General features: G+C 41.6%; 3 protein-coding genes across 4 annotated transcripts; 1 reads left to right on the top strand and 2 right to left on the bottom strand.

Annotated features, from left to right (window-relative positions):
- Positions 1-459: 459 nt before the first annotated feature.
- On the bottom strand, positions 460-3062 carry tubd1 (tubulin, delta 1). Its single transcript, XM_029171927.3, has 8 exons — positions 2748-3062; positions 2485-2632; positions 2184-2400; positions 1871-2102; positions 1465-1629; positions 1261-1389; positions 991-1174; positions 460-796 (listed from the first exon to the last, which is right to left on the bottom strand). The coding sequence occupies exons 1-8, from the start codon at positions 2896-2898 to the stop codon at positions 691-693; spliced, it is 1332 nt and encodes a 443-aa protein (XP_029027760.1). The 5' UTR covers positions 2899-3062; the 3' UTR covers positions 460-690.
- A 370-nt stretch (positions 3063-3432) lies between these two features.
- Positions 3433-9770, top strand: rps6kb1b (ribosomal protein S6 kinase b, polypeptide 1b). Its single transcript, XM_029171698.3, has 15 exons — positions 3433-3627; positions 4551-4594; positions 4698-4818; positions 4947-5015; positions 6071-6218; positions 6436-6493; positions 6679-6779; positions 7028-7118; positions 7254-7344; positions 7469-7576; positions 7873-7935; positions 8118-8195; positions 8395-8502; positions 8619-8731; positions 8829-9770. Exons 1-15 carry the CDS (start codon positions 3559-3561, stop codon positions 9076-9078), a joined length of 1512 nt encoding a protein of 503 aa, XP_029027531.1. The 5' UTR covers positions 3433-3558; the 3' UTR covers positions 9079-9770.
- slc33a1 (solute carrier family 33 member 1) lies at positions 9594-15534 on the bottom strand. 2 transcript variants are annotated; one of them, XM_029171697.3, is made up of 9 exons: positions 15429-15534; positions 14142-14596; positions 13899-14052; positions 13601-13796; positions 13218-13417; positions 12889-13073; positions 12688-12805; positions 12310-12525; positions 9594-12216 (listed from the first exon to the last, which is right to left on the bottom strand). In XM_029171697.3, exons 2-9 carry the CDS (start codon positions 14552-14554, stop codon positions 12049-12051), a joined length of 1650 nt encoding a protein of 549 aa, XP_029027530.1. In that variant the 5' UTR covers positions 14555-14596; positions 15429-15534; the 3' UTR covers positions 9594-12048. The 2 variants fall into 2 exon arrangements, with proteins under 2 accessions (XP_029027530.1, XP_029027529.1); XM_029171696.3 differs by having other exon boundaries at positions 15269-15511.
- Between the last annotated feature and the right edge of the window lie 1313 nt (positions 15535-16847).

The following is a 16847-nucleotide window of genomic DNA, read 5'->3' as shown; positions in this document are numbered from 1 at the left end:
GTAACGTATTCCATAGACTGATCTGTGGTATGTGGCTAAGATCCCCTCTTAGTATTGAACCTCTTTACGGTCTCCTTCATCGGTCTCCCACCTCGTCAGCTAGCTTATCAGACTGGTGTTGGCTGTTAACTGAATGTGGCAACAGCAGTCTGTAAGCTGGCTGAAGCTGTGGGTTTTCACCGTTACGCCTGAGCTTCACGGCTCATGATTGCACTTCATCTGTGGATACAACAGTCATTGGTGACGCCGTGATTTTTATTTATGCAAATCATCCCAATTCTGGAAATACTTGGATGTAAAATTAATGAACAATAAAGTGGGGAAAAAAAAAAACAAATGAAGTGATTGTTGCTTTTCTCTGTACAGTGCAGTTACTATTAGACTTAAATTTCACAATCAAGTTAAGATTCACAGTTGTCTCTAAGAGGGGACACATAGATATATACACATTGCTTGTAGTTCATTTACAGTACTTAGTAGTTACTTTTATTCACATGGCAATTTAATTGTAATGCATTATTACAAACCTGTACTTGTTGGAGTTGAGCAAAGCTCTTCTGGGTTGTGCATGAAGTAAACATGCATTAGTTATAATTTGTAACGTGAGACCCTGAATTCACAAAACACAGAAACAGTTCCTCCCTTTTTCTGCACACAAAAGGAAGCAGAGCTTGTTGGATTTGCCCATGTCTAGGATAGTTCTCTGTAGCTGGAGATGACTTGCTCAAGACATGTAAAGCTGACTAGAAAGTCTTCCTCTGAGATCCCAAATTTGGCGTACTGATGGAGGTAAGCCCTGCAATGGAGCAAAACAAAGATGGAAACAGGAAATTAAGTACATATGTTGAATTTGGAAACAAACCAGCTGAACCGTTGTTTGCAGCTCAAGGTTTTAATGCTAAATAAAACATAACCCATATACTTATACACACTGTTTATATTTCTATTCAAACATGTAACTAATGTTGGGCTAAAACAGGACTGACTCACCTGGATGCAAACATATTCCAGGCTTTTCTCACCATGTCATCCAGAGGTCGGAGCAGAGCCTGGCTGTTACTGACCAGTGTCGCAGCTTTTTCATACCTATTAAAAGGCACTGGGGATTTCCAAAGAGTGAACGCTTCTTCTGGTAAAAGCCAGGACGTGTACAAGGCTGGGTCCACAAACCCACCTGTGGCCAGTAGAATTTAAATATTAAAAAAGCTGCCAGTCACGTTGACTTTTCAATACAACACTTGATTCAACTGGTGATCCGACCTGTCTCTGCACTGTAGACATCCTTCCCTCTCAGTATGAGCAAGTTGGCCAAAGATGTGTTGAAGTTGCTTCCGGTCAGACCTCTAGTCGGCTCAGAGCCTGTAGGTGGACGCACCTGCCAGTCTATACCTGTCAAAGATCAATCATGCTATTATCTCTGGATAGTATATTAAAGGGCAAAACCTAGGATTTAACTAAACTTACCTTCCTCCATTTTGCTGTTGGAGATGAGCATCTGCCGCAGGTGTTTGAGCAGCCCCGGCCAGCTGAACGTGCTGTACGCTATGGAGGAGGTAGGCATCTGAGGGATAGTACTCACACTGAGCAGCTTGTATTCTGGGTGGCATGCGAGGGCACTCACCAGCTCCCCTGAGGAGAGGAGGAAACACATAAACATTATAACAAAGACTGCCTGTGTAATAAAGATTAGTACAATTTTAAAATATATAGTGGAAGAAATAATCTATTGGCCAGTCTTTAAATACTCAGCTGTGTGATCTGAAGAGGCCGTGTGTGTGTGTGTGTGTGTGTGTGTGTGTGTGTGTGTGTGTGTGTGTGTGTGTGTGTGTGTGTGTGTGTGTGTGTGTGTGTGTGTTTTGGTCTCTCTCACCCAAAGGGTTTCTGCTGTAGAGTCCGTGGGAGTCAGCGGTGAGTGCAGGCTGCAGCACGCTGCCCAGCTGATGAGCAATGACCCTGTTAATGTCACTGAAGGAGATGTTTTTGATTTTGAGGAGGTGACTGCAGATCCTGTGCACCGTGTCATTCTCGTGCACCAGGATGCCATCGGACAGCTGGTAGAGGTGAGCCAGCGTCAGCACCGAGTTATAGTTCTGGACGATCACCTAAAAGCACAGATCGGAGAAAACATTTTTTAAAGTCCTTTATAAACTTTGCTTGTATTGTACGTGCTAACAGCCTCATACCTCTCCGGTCCCGTACGGCCAGGTGAGGTGGTTGAGGATGAAGGATTTTGGGAAGACGTCTCTGAGGCATTGAGTGACATATGTGCCGACCCCGGACCCTGTCCCCCCTGCCACGCTCATCACGGCCACGAGCCCCGCCAATCTGTCACAGTGCTCCACCTCTCGCCTCACCAGGTCCTCCACCACCTCTCTGTGCCGGGGCCCATGGACACAATACCTGCAGTCACACGTGAAGAACACTCAGATCGATCCTTGATTTGACTGAGTCCACTACTGAAATAGTGGGGAACTGTTTCCTTACCCATTAGCCCAGTTATTTCCGGACCCCTGCTTCTGGCTGAAGGAGGACTTGTCTCCATACCTCCACCTGCCAGACTTTGCAGCCTTTGTGATGCTCTGGTTGATCACTTTAGTCTCCATGTCTATCAGCACCGCTCTAGCCACAGGATCTGGTGAGAAACAATGACTCTCATTAATGAGGCTTTTCTAATTGTTCTGATAATGTGTCATTAAAGTTGCTTTGCGAGTTTTTTTTAACTAAATGATGGAAGGCTTGGCCTTTACCTCCACGTGTGTTTGGCCGGAAGAAGCGCTCGCAGCTGACCGAGCTGTATGTCTTCCTCTGTCCGTCCTGGGCATCGCCGCAGACGGCGTCAAACAGCTCGTGGCCCACCTGGTTCCCGCACTGACCCAGCTGAACTGTTACCACAGACATTTGCAGACTTCATTTACTTCTCCGATCACTCGACGACAGTATGACGACAGTATCCGTCGACAAAGTGTTTGTTGACCATTGCCACGTAACTGTCAGCGTCGCGTTGTGTTTAGAAACGACGCCGCTCGCGCCACAAGACTTCGCAACGGCACTTCCGGCCGACACTGTCAGAAACTTCAAAATAAAACCAATTCATGTGCGTTGAATAGCCCATACCGCCAAAGCCCTTAACAAAATAACTAACTAATTACAAACACAATAATGTAGTTGTAAGATGATATAACAAAAGTTTGACATTTGCCAGTATTATTTTGATGGGGTTTTAATATGTTGTTATTGTTATATTATTATCTGATATTTGTTTTTATAGTTTTAGCAATTACATGAAACCAGCAAAGCCCATCGATTCATTTGTTCCCGTGATTATAATGTTTTTTGCGGAGAACTCCTCCCGTATATATCCAGTGCTGTCATTAGGGATGTGATGAATAACAGCGGACACATAAAAGAAGCGTTTGGTCGCCGCCCCTCTGTTTAGTGCCGCAATGCGCATGCTCCGTGTTTTAGCCGGTTATGGCGGCGGTGTGTGTTTGTCCATGAGGTGGGGGACGCCTGCTAATCCTGCGGTCTGTGACAGAGCGATCCGAGTGAAGCCCTGCCATGGCTGGAGTGTTTGATATTGATTTGGATCAGCCGGAGGAAAATGTCTCCGACGATGAGAACGAGGAGGTACTTCGTAGGGAGATACTGAGATAACGGCGAGAGTTGTCACTGCAGAAAGTCGCCCAGCACCGTAGTTAGCTGTTAGCGCGTAGCCTGCCAGCCACCGCAGGCCTGCTCCTGCAGCCGGAGCTCCCAGGCCTTTCTTTACGCGGTTAGCACAGGCTAACGCTAGCCCGCTACCATCGGGGCTAAAAGCGAAACGAACGCGCTGTCACCTGTGGTGTGGCCAGATTTGATGGTGTGACGCTGTCACGTTTTAGAAGCGCATCGCATGTTGTAGTTGTGCAAGCGAAGCCTTACTTGGCCAAAGGTGCTGCAGTGATAAATGTGGCTCAGTGTGCAACAGTTTATTTTGGCAAGACTGTGACAGAGTGGGAGTGTGTGAGCTGAAAGCCCAGCGAACTAAAGCAGTCCAAAGAGCAGGAACACAACACTACGCCGTGCATTAGCTCAACGGTAGCTGTCATTCTTATAAGCGCTGCCTTATGTACATGTCCAACATTACTGTAATTACTCTGGTTACGTTGACGATGTAAACTTCGTGTGCTGCGTTCATGGAGCATGGGCTGGGACAGTTATTACAGCATCAAATCACATCGTCATTATAAACACACTTTAAACACTACATTTAACACTCATCACTATTTTTGAAAAGTAATTTCTGTGTTCATTAGGCTATAAATGTGACAGTATCCTTTTTTTCACCCAAACTATAATAACAATTGGCTATTGTATTATATAAACCTAGGATAATAGCCGTCAGCAGAAATAGTTAGACAGTGATTGGAAAATTGTTTATAAACATATTTTAAAGTAGGTTAAAAACTTCCCCAGACTCAGATTTTTGCTCCTGTTGCTGTTTAGCAGCAAATGTGGCTATTCTTTCTAACTCAGTATTTACAAAGATAATGTGTTTCTTTTCGTTCCAGGCGCAACTCAATGATATCATGGACCAGTGCAGTGGGTTTGAGTTGTGAGTGTTGCGTCCATCTGCGTTTGCATGCATGCATGCATGCGTTGCTTGAATGACTTGAATGAGTGTAAAGCACGTGTCAGTGTTGTATATGTTTTTGCAGCAACATGGACGACTGTGAGAAAATTGAGATATCGGAGGACAATGTCAATCAGGGGACGGAGAGTATTCGACCAGAGTGCTTTGAGCTACTGCGGGTTCTGGGGAAGGGAGGTTACGGAAAGGTATTTCACACACACACACACACACACACACTTTGCATGTTTATGTAGTTATGTAATGTACTGATTTGTTTCGACTAATAACTCTTTAATGGTTATTACACTTGTAATATATCTTTTCTTTTCTTCAGGTTTTTCAAGTTCGAAAAGTAGTTGGAGCTGCATCAGGCAAGATATTTGCAATGAAAGTTTTAAAAAAGGTAAAAAATAATTTGTGAATGATCCATTTATATTGATTAGAAATGCACAACTTCCCTTGCTTTGTATTACACAAACACAATTGCACGCATATTACAAATAAACATTGTGGTGCTTCTGTCTGCAAATATTGGCGGTCCTTGAAGCCAGTGATGTGGTAAGATTTCACTGCTAGTTGGTAGATTGCCATCTGTGCTGTTCTGCTCAGCCTTCGCACTTAAACTCGCTGCCTCAGCCTATTAGAGTCCACTGAATGTTCACGCTGCTTCTGCTTGATTGGCTAAAATAACCTCAAGTGACATTCAATGCATGTGAGACTTTATCCAAGCGGTTTTATCGTCAAGCATCAAAATGGAGAGCATTTATGTTCACGCTTGTGGTGCTGGGCTACTGCCCAGTGGCCACATTTATCAGGCGTCAGAGAAGCAAATCAATCATGACTAGGACAAACCTTTATTTTTAAATTATCTTACGTTATTTCTGTCTTCTCCAGGAGTTAGTAGAGATGCAGACGTGCCCTGGCCTGTCAGGATTTTCCACTGATTGGGAAAATGTGCAATACTATGCTTGATTAAACCTTTTCAGCTTAGTATAGACATTAAAGGCTCTTTGGTGGGTGCATGCAGGCCACTAACAGGAGCACACTCCTACTCTGTGGCTGGAAGACAATGCTCAAAATTGAATTGCAAGTCGTTTCAATATTTCTGACAATAGAGGCTATCAAACAAAAAGAGAACCAGGAGCAGAGGAGAAATGAGAAAGGAGTGTTCATAGAAAGACGGTTCACACAGTGATGCCTTGTCATACATACACACCACAGCAAGACTCAAATGATTTAAAAGATCATAGATATCTAAACTTTATTCATCAGCTCAACTCAACCGCTGCTCCCTAGATGATGTACAGTAAAATACATAGAATAATTATAAAACCTTAAGAAAACAACTTGTATGTGAAGTGATAAAACATTATGCTGGCATAATCCTATCAGAGTAGAGTCATAGACTGTGTGACTCCTGACTAATGGTTGTTTATTTCTTGGGGTTTGGGACACCAGGCTATGATTGTACGGAACGCAAAGGACACAGCCCATACCAAGGCAGAGCGGAACATCCTGGAGGAGGTGAAGCATCCCTTCATTGTAGACCTAATATACGCCTTTCAGACGGGAGGAAAGCTGTACCTCATCCTGGAGTACCTGAGTGGTGAGTACAAGCAGTGCACACAAATATTCCTTATCTAAATGTCCTTGAAATAAAGTTTTTTGGAAAGCTCAGTGGTCCAAGGCCAGAACCCTGATGCACCACATAGGAAACTCTTTCAGCGCACCGTCTTTTACCTCTTTGGTTAATAATGAGGTATCATGATGAACCTAGCTTTTGTTATATTTGTTAACTGCTTAATATGTTCTTTTATTTACAGGAGGAGAACTCTTCATGCAGCTGGAGAGGGAGGGCATCTTCATGGAAGACACAGCCTGGTGAGCTCTGCCTGTTATCGTATTATATATCATATTAGGTAGCTTGTGTCACATATATCAATTATGCATAAACATGATAATAGTGATAATAATAATAATTTCTTGGTTTTGCCTCTATCAAAATGTGTAATCATTCATATTTTATAACACCTCAAGCTTATTACCTTATTGTTTTTCCTCTCTAGTTTTTACTTGGCAGAAATCTCCATGGCACTGGGCCACCTGCACCAAAAGGGCATCATCTATAGAGACCTCAAGCCTGAAAATATCATGCTAAACAGCCAAGGTGAGTACTTCTTTATTACCTGAAACATTTATTTGTTCAATTCTGGACAATATACACGCAGAACAAAACAAACTCAACACATAAAGGCACCTGGGCAATCCTGGAGTCGAAACCAGGACCACTACCAACCATAACCGTCCATATGTCATGCAAACATGTTTCCCTTTACATTTTATTGTGCTTATTGTAATTCATTGCAGATTTATATATGAGTCTAATTGTGTAATTAACATGGTGTTTCCCTTTAGGCCATGTGAAGCTGACAGACTTTGGGCTGTGTAAAGAGTCCATTCATGATGGCACGGTCACCCACACCTTCTGTGGTACCATTGAATACATGTAAGGTCTCACTCCTTCAGTAGCTCTGTTTACTTAAATTACCTTGCCTGACTAGTATGTTTGCTCTCCTCCATTTGTACTAACTGATAAACCGTGACAGATTAATGCAAGAACGATGCACTAACTTCATTACAGGGCCCCAGAAATTTTGATGAGAAGTGGACACAACAGAGCAGTGGACTGGTGGAGTCTGGGAGCTCTGATGTATGACATGCTCACAGGAGCGGTCAGTCGGAATTTTATCACCTAAAGATGTCTTTTACTTCACTCTAATGCACTGCTATAAAATTCGATTCATGATTCAGAATATTATAATGCATATAAGCCTGTCTTCTTTTTTTCCAACTTAGCCACCGTTCACAGGCGAAAATCGAAAAAAGACCATTGACAAGATTTTGAAGTGCAAGCTCAGCCTCCCGCCCTACCTCACACAAGAAGCAAGAGATCTCCTGAAACGGGTATAAACTGCTCATAATACTAAAACTTATTAAATGTGTATAACCAGCATGCAGATTAAGAGAGGATATAGATTTTATACCCAGTCAAAGCTCTGTGTACAATTTGTTATATTTGCATGAAGGGCAGAGATGGTTGTGTGTCACCTTATTTTGATGAGTTAATGACATAAGCCAAGATACAAAGAACTTTTGTCTTTGTCTTTGCCAACTTTAAATTAACACGAGCTGAAAACAACTGCATAGAAAATGAAATCAGAGGTCACGAGAGTCTTGACCTTTGACTTCTGGTTGTACAGTTGCTGAAGAGAAACGCCTCGTCGCGACTGGGAGCGGGAGCAGGAGACGCCACCGAGGTGCAGGTGCGAACCACTGGCTTAAGTTGAACATCCCATAAACCGCTCAAGGCTTACTTTTTAACATTAATATTTTCAAACTTGGTCATTTTAAAAGTTGTAGCTGCATGAGTGGCAGTTGGTTCCGTATCCTCTCACTGAGGAGTGATTCTTAATCCTTTCCTCCTGTTGTATGTGATGTCCTGTAGGCCCATCCCTTCTTTCGACACATAAACTGGGAGGATCTGCTGGCCCGAAAAGTAGAGCCTCCCTTCAAACCATTCCTGGTGAGTTAGTTACTATTTCTACTTGAACTTATCAGTTGTCAGTTCAGAAATGAGCCCAGAGGAAACTGATTCATGGCGTTTTAGTAACTGAACCCAACTCTTCTCCAGTTTCACACCTTGCCCTGTTTTTCTTGTTAGCTGACACGTCTACTTATGTTGCTGCGCCTCCTCACTGATGCCTTTCTCCTCTGCCTTTCAGCAATCAGCAGAGGATGTGAGTCAGTTTGACTCAAAGTTCACCAGTCAGACACCAGTTGACAGCCCGGATGACTCAACCCTCAGTGAGAGTGCCAATCAAGCCTTCCTGGTATTTTCTGACTCTATATTGTTCAGTTTTAATTAAATCTATATATTTTAGTTTCAATTATCTTACATTTTTTTATGTATCTGTTTATTTCTGATGGTTTGTGTGTACTCTTCTAGGGTTTTACATATGTGGCTCCCTCAGTTCTGGAAAACATCAAAGAAAAATTCTCGTACGAGCCAAAAATCCGCTCGCCTCGACGGATCATGGGCAGCCCAAGAACACCCCTCAGGTAGGCGACGCCTTCTGCAGCAGGCAGATCATAAACCTGTAATGATCTTTGAAGCTGAGCTTTGTAACCTTTTGCTTTTCTCTGTCTGTCCATTCAGTCCAGTGAAGTTCTCAGGCGGGGACTGCTGGCCCCGGAGCCCTCTCAGCAGAGGCCCAGGTGCCCTCCAGTCTCTTCAGGACCAGGCCATGGAAGTGTCCACCCCAGAGCAGATGGACGTTACCACCAGCTCCGAGGCCTCGGCCCCTCTTCCCATTCGTCAGCCCACTGGAGTCAATCTGGCTCAGATGAAGCAGCAGGCCTATCCTGTCGTGGCTAAACGGCCTGAGCATCTACGTATGAACCTATGACCCCCTTGCCTCTTTAGGAGAGTTTATTTCTTGACTTTTTTTTTTGTTTGTTTTGATATTTTTTAAAAAAACAAAGCAAAAAGATACGGATGCCAGAGACAATGAAAATCTAAATTGCACATCTGCACACTACATATACTGTCACAACCTGGGGTTTGTGCGTGAATGTGGAACTCCAGTGTGCTGCAGTTAAGAGCTACCGACTATATCACCATCTCGCCACTTCTCCGACGACACCTCAGGTCTCATGGCCTTTACCTTCCGAACCCCCCTTTCCTTTCTGAACTGGACTAGTAGGGCTTGGAAATCTAGAGCTACATCCTTTGTGAAATCTAGAAATCAACGGCAGAGATAATGTATCACACAGTATGCAAGTTGATTTAAAATGAAATGCAGTCAGGCTACTGTAAACCATAACGTCCAAAGTGCTTTGTACTATCTGAATGAGTGCCAGAGAGAAGATTAACGTCTGCTGGGAGGGTTTGACAGTAGAAGTAAAGGATACTTCCTGGCCGTGAATGAAACATGAATTAGGTTTATTGCTGAAAGCGAACAAAAAAGATTGAGCAATGGACAAAGAGATTCTACAATTGATGAATATAGCTTTATATCTTTTACAAAATGAATGCATTAACTGTGCTATACATCAATAATGAACCAGAACCTAAATTAAAAAGAAAAACACATTTCAATTTTCAGGATTGATGTTGTAAAGGACTTGTTGGTTTATTTGCTGTGGGATCCATACTTCCCTATGGGATGCATCACAGGATTAGTTAACACGCCAAACTCCGCTTGATGCGACATTAGCGTCACTCGTTCCATTCACAACCTGAAACGTCACTGATCTCAATGCTGCTTCGTGTGAACCCACCCGCCCTGGCCCACCAGGAGACTGTGAGCCTCACCCGTGATGAGGTGTCGGGTCCCATCCAACCCTGGAGTGAATTTATATTAGGGACTGAGACACCAGTTGATCTGGACACTGTCTGCAATTGTGGGGTTTTAATGCTCCAAAAGCCTTGGAGCAGTGTTTACAGCTTCTTGGATCAGCGTTCACTTGTTTAGGAGGGAAGTTTTAGAATTTCCTTAGAAACAAGGAACATTATAATAAAAAAATCAGGTCAATTTGGTCTATTTTCTTTCTTGCATTGTGTTTCAGACAAGTTAACAGGATTTAAATGACATGTGTTCTTTAGTTTTAAATCCTAAAAAGTTTTATCAAAACGTTATAGAGCACTGCAGCAAACACTTAATATTGTATTGGTTTCTCATGATATCAACCTGTGCTATAATTTTTATTTATGAATGACTAAGTGCAAACAAACATCTTGCAAAGAAAAAAAGATTTACGTGGAACATTTTCAATTAAAGGGATGTGCAGTAACATTGTACTGAAATATTCAAATTCACCACAATCAAGCCAGTAGGAGCTGAAAGCCCAACTTAAAGAGAGAAAATTTTAAATCAATAATCACATACAAAGAATAAAATAAGCAAACATGCTGTCTTAACTGAATGATCTCAGCTGTCATTTGAGACAAGAGATTTGCTGCCACAAATGACTGCAAATGGTCCAAAAGACAGTGTAGCAACATCATGGAATATGGAATCCACAGAACTGGTCAGTGAAGCTGCAGAAAGTGTGTATGTGTAATATAAAGCTTAAGGAGCTTTGATGAGAAACCTGTGGCCAAAATAATAACTGTTATAGATTCTTTAAACTTAACTGCAGTCATAAACGAGACCCTAGAAATAAGAAATTGCAAAAATCTGTGACTTTCTCTTATCTTTTGTTACATGAACCAGAGTGGTTGTTTTTTTTAATCGCTGCCTTTGGAGAAATCTAACATTTAGTTGTACTGTAAACGTATTTGGTGATCAGCCAATAACAAATTCAAACTACAGTAAGTTCTCCTGCCAAACACATTTTTTATAACACCTACGTAAATAATGCCCATAGAGGGCTGTGCTAGAATTCTCCCAGATCTGAACCTTGATATTTGCTCTGTAGTTTATAACCCACTCAGGAGATTCAAGGAGTAGATGAGTAGAACTGATCAAAGCTCAGCAAAATGGGAAATGATTGCAGAACTTTATACGTATTACTGCTTTTAACCATTGATGACATCAGTTTGAAACTATGCAGATTTCCCAGTGCATTAAAATTCTTCTCAAGAAATGTGTAGTGAGCAGCTTCATACGTGGCCTATGTAAAAATAAACGGACAGTATGCACCACCTTAACAGCACATTCACGTTCCCTGCAGCTCCACCCTGGCTAGGAATGGTTGATGCTGGATATCTTCAAAGTTTTTGATATGCTAAGCAAGGCACAAAATGTTTGGGGGAATAAAACATTTAAATGATCACCCAGGAAATGGTCCAGAGCTAAAAAGCAACAGGTGTCCTTCACACTGGGCTGAACCAATGTTGTCTGCCAGATAGGTCGAATTTAATAGCATGATGGCAGATCAGATCATTTAAAGTAAGAATAAAAACATCTCAAAAACAGACGTTTTATACAAATGACTATTACACTGAATCAATGCCAGTGTAAGGCTGCGAACTGTATTTTCATCAAAGTTTTTTTGTTTTACTTCCATGTGTCTTTGGACATTGAAATGTAACAACCTGAACCATTTGGTGATTCACGCAGGTCCTAAAAACCCGGAGAATTTTAAGTTGGGATACGCGATTCCAGCAGCACAGTATGAAGTTCGTATTCTGTTGAGTTCTTCGCCATGAATGAGGACCTTAACCTCCACAAACAATACGGCGGTGTCTTTCTTCATATTTAGGTCCCTCAATATGATAATAGTGACAAAGTGGGAATCAGTGAGTCCAGAGGAAATCAATTACACCCATGCGGAGGGAATTCCAGTGTGTTCAGCATTTAGCATTTTGGGTGAATAAGAGAAGGTGCAGCAGTGTGCAGCACCATGGAGTCCATGGTTTGTTGATAGCATCATTACTGGTTAACTCTGCACCTCCAAGCAGAAGGGCTCTGCTCCTGCAGCCGCTTCATCTTCTTCCCTAACCAGATCCACCAGGCTAAGCCAATCACAACACACACAACTGACTCCACATAGTAGCCGTCCATTGTTGTGACGCAAACGCCTCCCTCCTTAACACACAGCTGACGTCAAAAAGACAGAGACAAAAAAAGACAATATTCAGTTTCCACTCTCAAACGGGTTCCTAGTTGCAACCTCTCCATGTGATCACTTACCCCTGCCTCTTCTGAAGAGCCACAGCTCTGGCCGGCAGCCCCCTGACACTCCTTAGAGGTTAGTGGATCCACCAACCACAGAGCCACAGTGGAGGGCCAGTTTCCTCCAAGGTTAGTGACTGTGTTTAGCAGGGTCATGTAGGTTCCACCGATGAGGGGGTCGCTCACTTTGGCATGAAAGGCCATGCAGGCCACGTACATACTGTACAAAGCAACCTTGGATTTAAATGAAAGGACAACACTTGTTGAAGCTGAACACTTCTCAAAAAATCAATAACAGTAACTCTGATTTTAAATTTGGGTTATATATTGACCAAAATCTGCACAAAAATCCACTAAAAATAAAGAGAGATGATCAGTAAGGGTGACGCAACCAACCTGATGCAGAGCGTAGCTAAGCAGAACTATGGCATAGTAGTAAACAGGGAAGCCTCCTTCTTGTTTTACACTTGGGGTCCACCACACAAGCAGAGCGTACCCCAGCCCTATAAGCAGCCTATAATACAAATCAACAATACTCTGTTAGCTTTTAGCTCATTTAACAGGTGAATGCATGGGTTTGTGCGAGTGGACAATAACCTAAAAGGGAAGGCCTTGTAAAAGATGTCCAGAGGTCTGGGCCCTGCTGTGTATTTACTGATAACCACTGGTAGAAGGATCTGCAGCGGCACCATGGGCACTGCGAGCAATGCCATCTGTTCCTTTGGGACTCCTGCCTCCACCAGTTTAAGACCCGTCACGGCATCTGCTGCAGAGAAACCAACCTGAAGCATATAGAGAATTCATACTTAATTTCAAAAAGGTTATTCACAATGAACAATGATGCACCAGTTTAAATTGTGTATTTCAACTATAAGACTGAATATGAATATGCAAGTGAACCAAATATTTAGTAACTAGTGAAGTACTTTAGCGGTGAGAAGCAGGGCACAAAAGGTGAAGACTGTGGGCATCTTGATGATGGAGAACAGCAACTTGTAGGTTTCCATGACGCCTTGTGTCTCCTCCTGGACTCTCCTCTTTCCTTTGCCCTGTTGATTTTCCCTTTTAAAGATGGCTACTAGTGTTGTGGAAACCAAAAACACCATTCCCCAGAAAAACAAGAAATCTGCATCCAAGGAAGAGAAAGCATTGGGAAACACAATTTAATCAACTGTTCACCAAAATTATTGAAATGTCGTACTAAAGTCATGTTTCAAACTACTACCAATTTCAATGATATAAACTTCAGATGACTTTAAATAGATGATGGGAACAAAGTGCCTTTCTTTAGGTTTAGGTTAGAAATTACCTGACAAAGTAATGATTCCTGTCTCTTTGGGCTCCATTCTGAGGTATTTGTTACAGAAGTCAGCAGACTCCAGAGCCAGAAAGAGTACATTTCCAAGAAAGTAGCCAGCTGTCTGGCCTACAGAGTTGCATGTTGATGCATAACCCACGTTCTCTCTCGATAACATGGTCAGGGCCCAGCCATCCACAGCTATGTCCTTAGTCATGAAGAAGGGAGAAAAAATTAGAGAACTGGACAGAGATCTACTTGGACTGATGTATCGATTGTTGTTTGAATCATTGTGCTTATGTTTTCTTACCTGTGTGGCTGCTAGGAATGCAAGCATAAAGAAGACTGCAGTAAGTGTCAGTACATTTGGTCCTTCCTCACTCTGTAGCAGTGAATTGACTGTTACAGACAAGTACAACATGAACAGACCCAGCAGGTACTGTGTGGGCACCAGCCAGGACTTTCTGCAGAAAGAGGTACAGAAAATAAAGCATAAGGGAGGGGGTGCAGAAAACCCCCCAAAAGATAAACAATAAATATTTGACCATCTTACCTTCTACCAAACCTGCTGAAGTAGAGAGCATCCACCATTGGTGCCCACAACAGCTTGAGGCTAAATGGCCAAAAGACAAAGCTGAAGAAGGCTTGGTCTTTGTAGCTGACACTCTTACTCTGTAAGATCAGAGGGATACTTCCAGCAAGGCCCAGAGGAATCCCTTGCAGCACATAGAGACACAAAAGAAGCAACACATTCCCCAGCTCCCCACGAATCCCAAGCCGGCCCTTATGCCGCCTGTCTTCTGAGCCTGCCTCTCTAATAAGACTCTCCATATCGTCCTGTAGATCTGGTTCAGAGGCAGATGTTTCCTCATTTTCCATATCTCTTGTGTTTACTGACGAGAGGCTGGCACCCACCAGCTTTCTCTGTCGTCCATTCTTATGTATACTGAAATCTGGAGACTCCATCTTGAAGCAGTGGGCATCAAACCAGCTGAGCCCTGAATAACTCTGCAAAGAAATATGACAGATAAACAAAAATTAGTCAGGGTTTCCTCATTAAGTGTTTAAAAAACACCAGTAATTGTATTCCACTGAGATTAAAGACTGTTAAAGGTATACAAATATGAAAAAACAGACAGATGAGCATCCGTTGAGCTTTAAGCAGTAAGTCAGTAAATAACTGACAAACAGGACACAGATGAATATTTGACTAACTCTTAGGATAGAATGAAGGAACATTATCCAACCAAAGGTATGGCTTTACTGAGGATAAACGTAAAGTTGACAGGGTACAGTAGAAATCTGGACTGTGTTGAATTAAAAGTGAGATTATATGTGGTCCAATTGAAACTATTTGTAGGTGACACACAAATTTTACATTACGTAAAATAAGTCATCAATCAATCTGGTGCCACTACTCTCCTTTGCTCTATGACACCATCAGTCCATAGACACGTATTTGTTTGTGGGGCAGGTGAATTAATGCGGGCGTTAACTATGGTTCCTCGGCAATATTTAAATCCCCACGTTACCTTAACTTACAAATCAAGGACAGCTTACACTTAGGCTAAATGGCCAAAACCGCTGGCAGTCAATTCGATTATTAAGGTACAAAGGACAGAAATTACAGAAAGTAACTAAAGTAAAAATCACACAAATAGTGGATGAGTTCATGCATACCTGGTGAGAGCAACATGAATGAAAGCATGCTAAATTAACAACCAGCAACCGACGGCGCAACTACAGACCCAATTCACAAAAAATCTATATTATGCGCCACTTCCTTTATTAAAATCATGTCCCATTGTAACAAAGCAAAGAAAAGAAAGAAAATAACTACCGTTCGACTTTTTTAAAGATCACATCGGTGAATATCAACAAAAAGAAACAGGAAGCGTCCCGTGTGCAACGTCTAAATGTGTCCGGCACACACAGCTGACGTGTCATAACACAACTAAAAAATGTTCCGCTGTATTTCGTCGCACAGGAATAAAGACACAAGAATTAAGGATGTGTTAAGTGAATACGGTTAAGAAATTTAAACGACGCCACTGAAGTGGTGGAGGAATTATTTAGTAAATGTACTAGTTACAATAACCTTAAACATCAATTTACAAAATACACTGAAATTTAAAGTTCCATTTCTTTTCTAAGTAAAATTAGAAAAATGGTTAAATTGGACAGTTCAGTTGGACCTAGCCAGTGAGTTTACCTACACAGAAACTCTGGTTCAACCTTTGTTCAATTTAATATGGTTGGGTTTAATATTTAGTGGAACTGGACTCAATTATATTAGGAGATGCTTGTAATGCTTTGGACACCATATTCAAAATGATTGAGGGGGCAAACATTACAACCAGCTCCTCATATAATGCACTCCAGTACCATAAGCTGTTTGTTAAGTTGATATGCTTCATTCTTTGGTTTAAGAAATAACAATTCCTGATAATTAGGGCAAAGACTTTGCATTTGTTGAAGTTAGAAGTAATGAATAACAGCATGCTCCACATTGTGTTTGATGGGAATGCATGTGATGCTGCTTAGCCACACAGATACCATGTGACAATATAGATGATTTATCATGTGACAACCAGAGCTCTAGAAGCTGCAGTGATTATCGTATAAGAAAGTATACATATATAGAAAAAGGCCCATACCTTTGTTGAAGTATCATTATAATTAACAATGATGACACTAAAATACAATAAGAATGCAGCAATCAAGTATTTTTAATCAAAAAACATCTTGTTTTTTTTATTATTAAGTTAATTTTTATGCTTGTGTAACAGTTATAATCATATAATTATTATGTCAGGTCATCATTAAACATCAGCATTCTCTAGTAGATTCATAAATGCTTGTTTTTTTTTATTAATGATTAAAGGTAGTATTGCTATAAATAACAAACAAACAATGGCTGTTTTTTCAATTTTGACAGTTGTTATCCATGCTAGATGATACAGGTGGTTAAAATGTTATTTAAAATGTTAGCTGCCTATTATATTTTCCACTGGGTGGCGCTGAGCTATCACGCCTGTGTATCTCTCCTTCAGTTTTTTACAACTTTACTACTTCAAATGTATTAACTTCTTAGTACAGGCATTTATTGTAAATTGTGGAAAATATCCCCAGTTCTTTTGTGTCTTTACGAGCAGTGGCTCGAAAATTTAACTTATAAATGTATAAATATCGGTTTGTGTATGTTTGCAATGACAACAGCATTATTAATAATTAATGTAAAACAATTCTGTTTTAACAA

The sequence above is a fragment of the Betta splendens genome, chromosome 13 (assembly GCF_900634795.4).
Source record: "Betta splendens chromosome 13, fBetSpl5.4, whole genome shotgun sequence".
In the NCBI taxonomy this organism is placed as follows: domain Eukaryota; kingdom Metazoa; phylum Chordata; class Actinopteri; order Anabantiformes; family Osphronemidae; genus Betta; species Betta splendens.
Note: the sequence above shows the minus strand (reverse complement) of the source record. Positions and strands in the feature narration are given on the sequence as shown.

Excerpts from the sequence above, each read along its gene's own strand:
- tubd1 (XM_029171927.3), bottom strand. The coding sequence starts at position 2,898 with ATGTCTGTGGTAACAGTTCAGCTGGGTCAGTGCGGGAACCAGGTGGGC. Across the intron at positions 1,630-1,870 it reads CTACAGCAGAAACCCTTTGG|GGGAGCTGGTGAGTGCCCTC; the intron begins GTGAGAGAGACC and ends TCCTCTCCTCAG. Across the intron at positions 1,175-1,260 it reads TGTCTACAGTGCAGAGACAG|GTGGGTTTGTGGACCCAGCC; the intron begins GTCGGATCACCA and ends TACTGGCCACAG.
- rps6kb1b (XM_029171698.3), top strand. The coding sequence starts at position 3,559 with ATGGCTGGAGTGTTTGATATTGATTTGGATCAGCCGGAGGAAAATGTC. Across the intron at positions 4,595-4,697 it reads CAGTGCAGTGGGTTTGAGTT|CAACATGGACGACTGTGAGA; the intron begins GTGAGTGTTGCG and ends ATGTTTTTGCAG. Across the intron at positions 4,819-4,946 it reads GGAAGGGAGGTTACGGAAAG|GTTTTTCAAGTTCGAAAAGT; the intron begins GTATTTCACACA and ends TCTTTTCTTCAG.
- slc33a1 (XM_029171697.3), bottom strand. The coding sequence starts at position 14,554 with ATGGAGTCTCCAGATTTCAGTATACATAAGAATGGACGACAGAGAAAG. Across the intron at positions 13,797-13,898 it reads CATTCCTAGCAGCCACACAG|GACATAGCTGTGGATGGCTG; the intron begins GTAAGAAAACAT and ends TTCATGACTAAG. Across the intron at positions 12,217-12,309 it reads GCTCTTCAGAAGAGGCAGGG|CTGTGTGTTAAGGAGGGAGG; the intron begins GTAAGTGATCAC and ends TTTTGACGTCAG.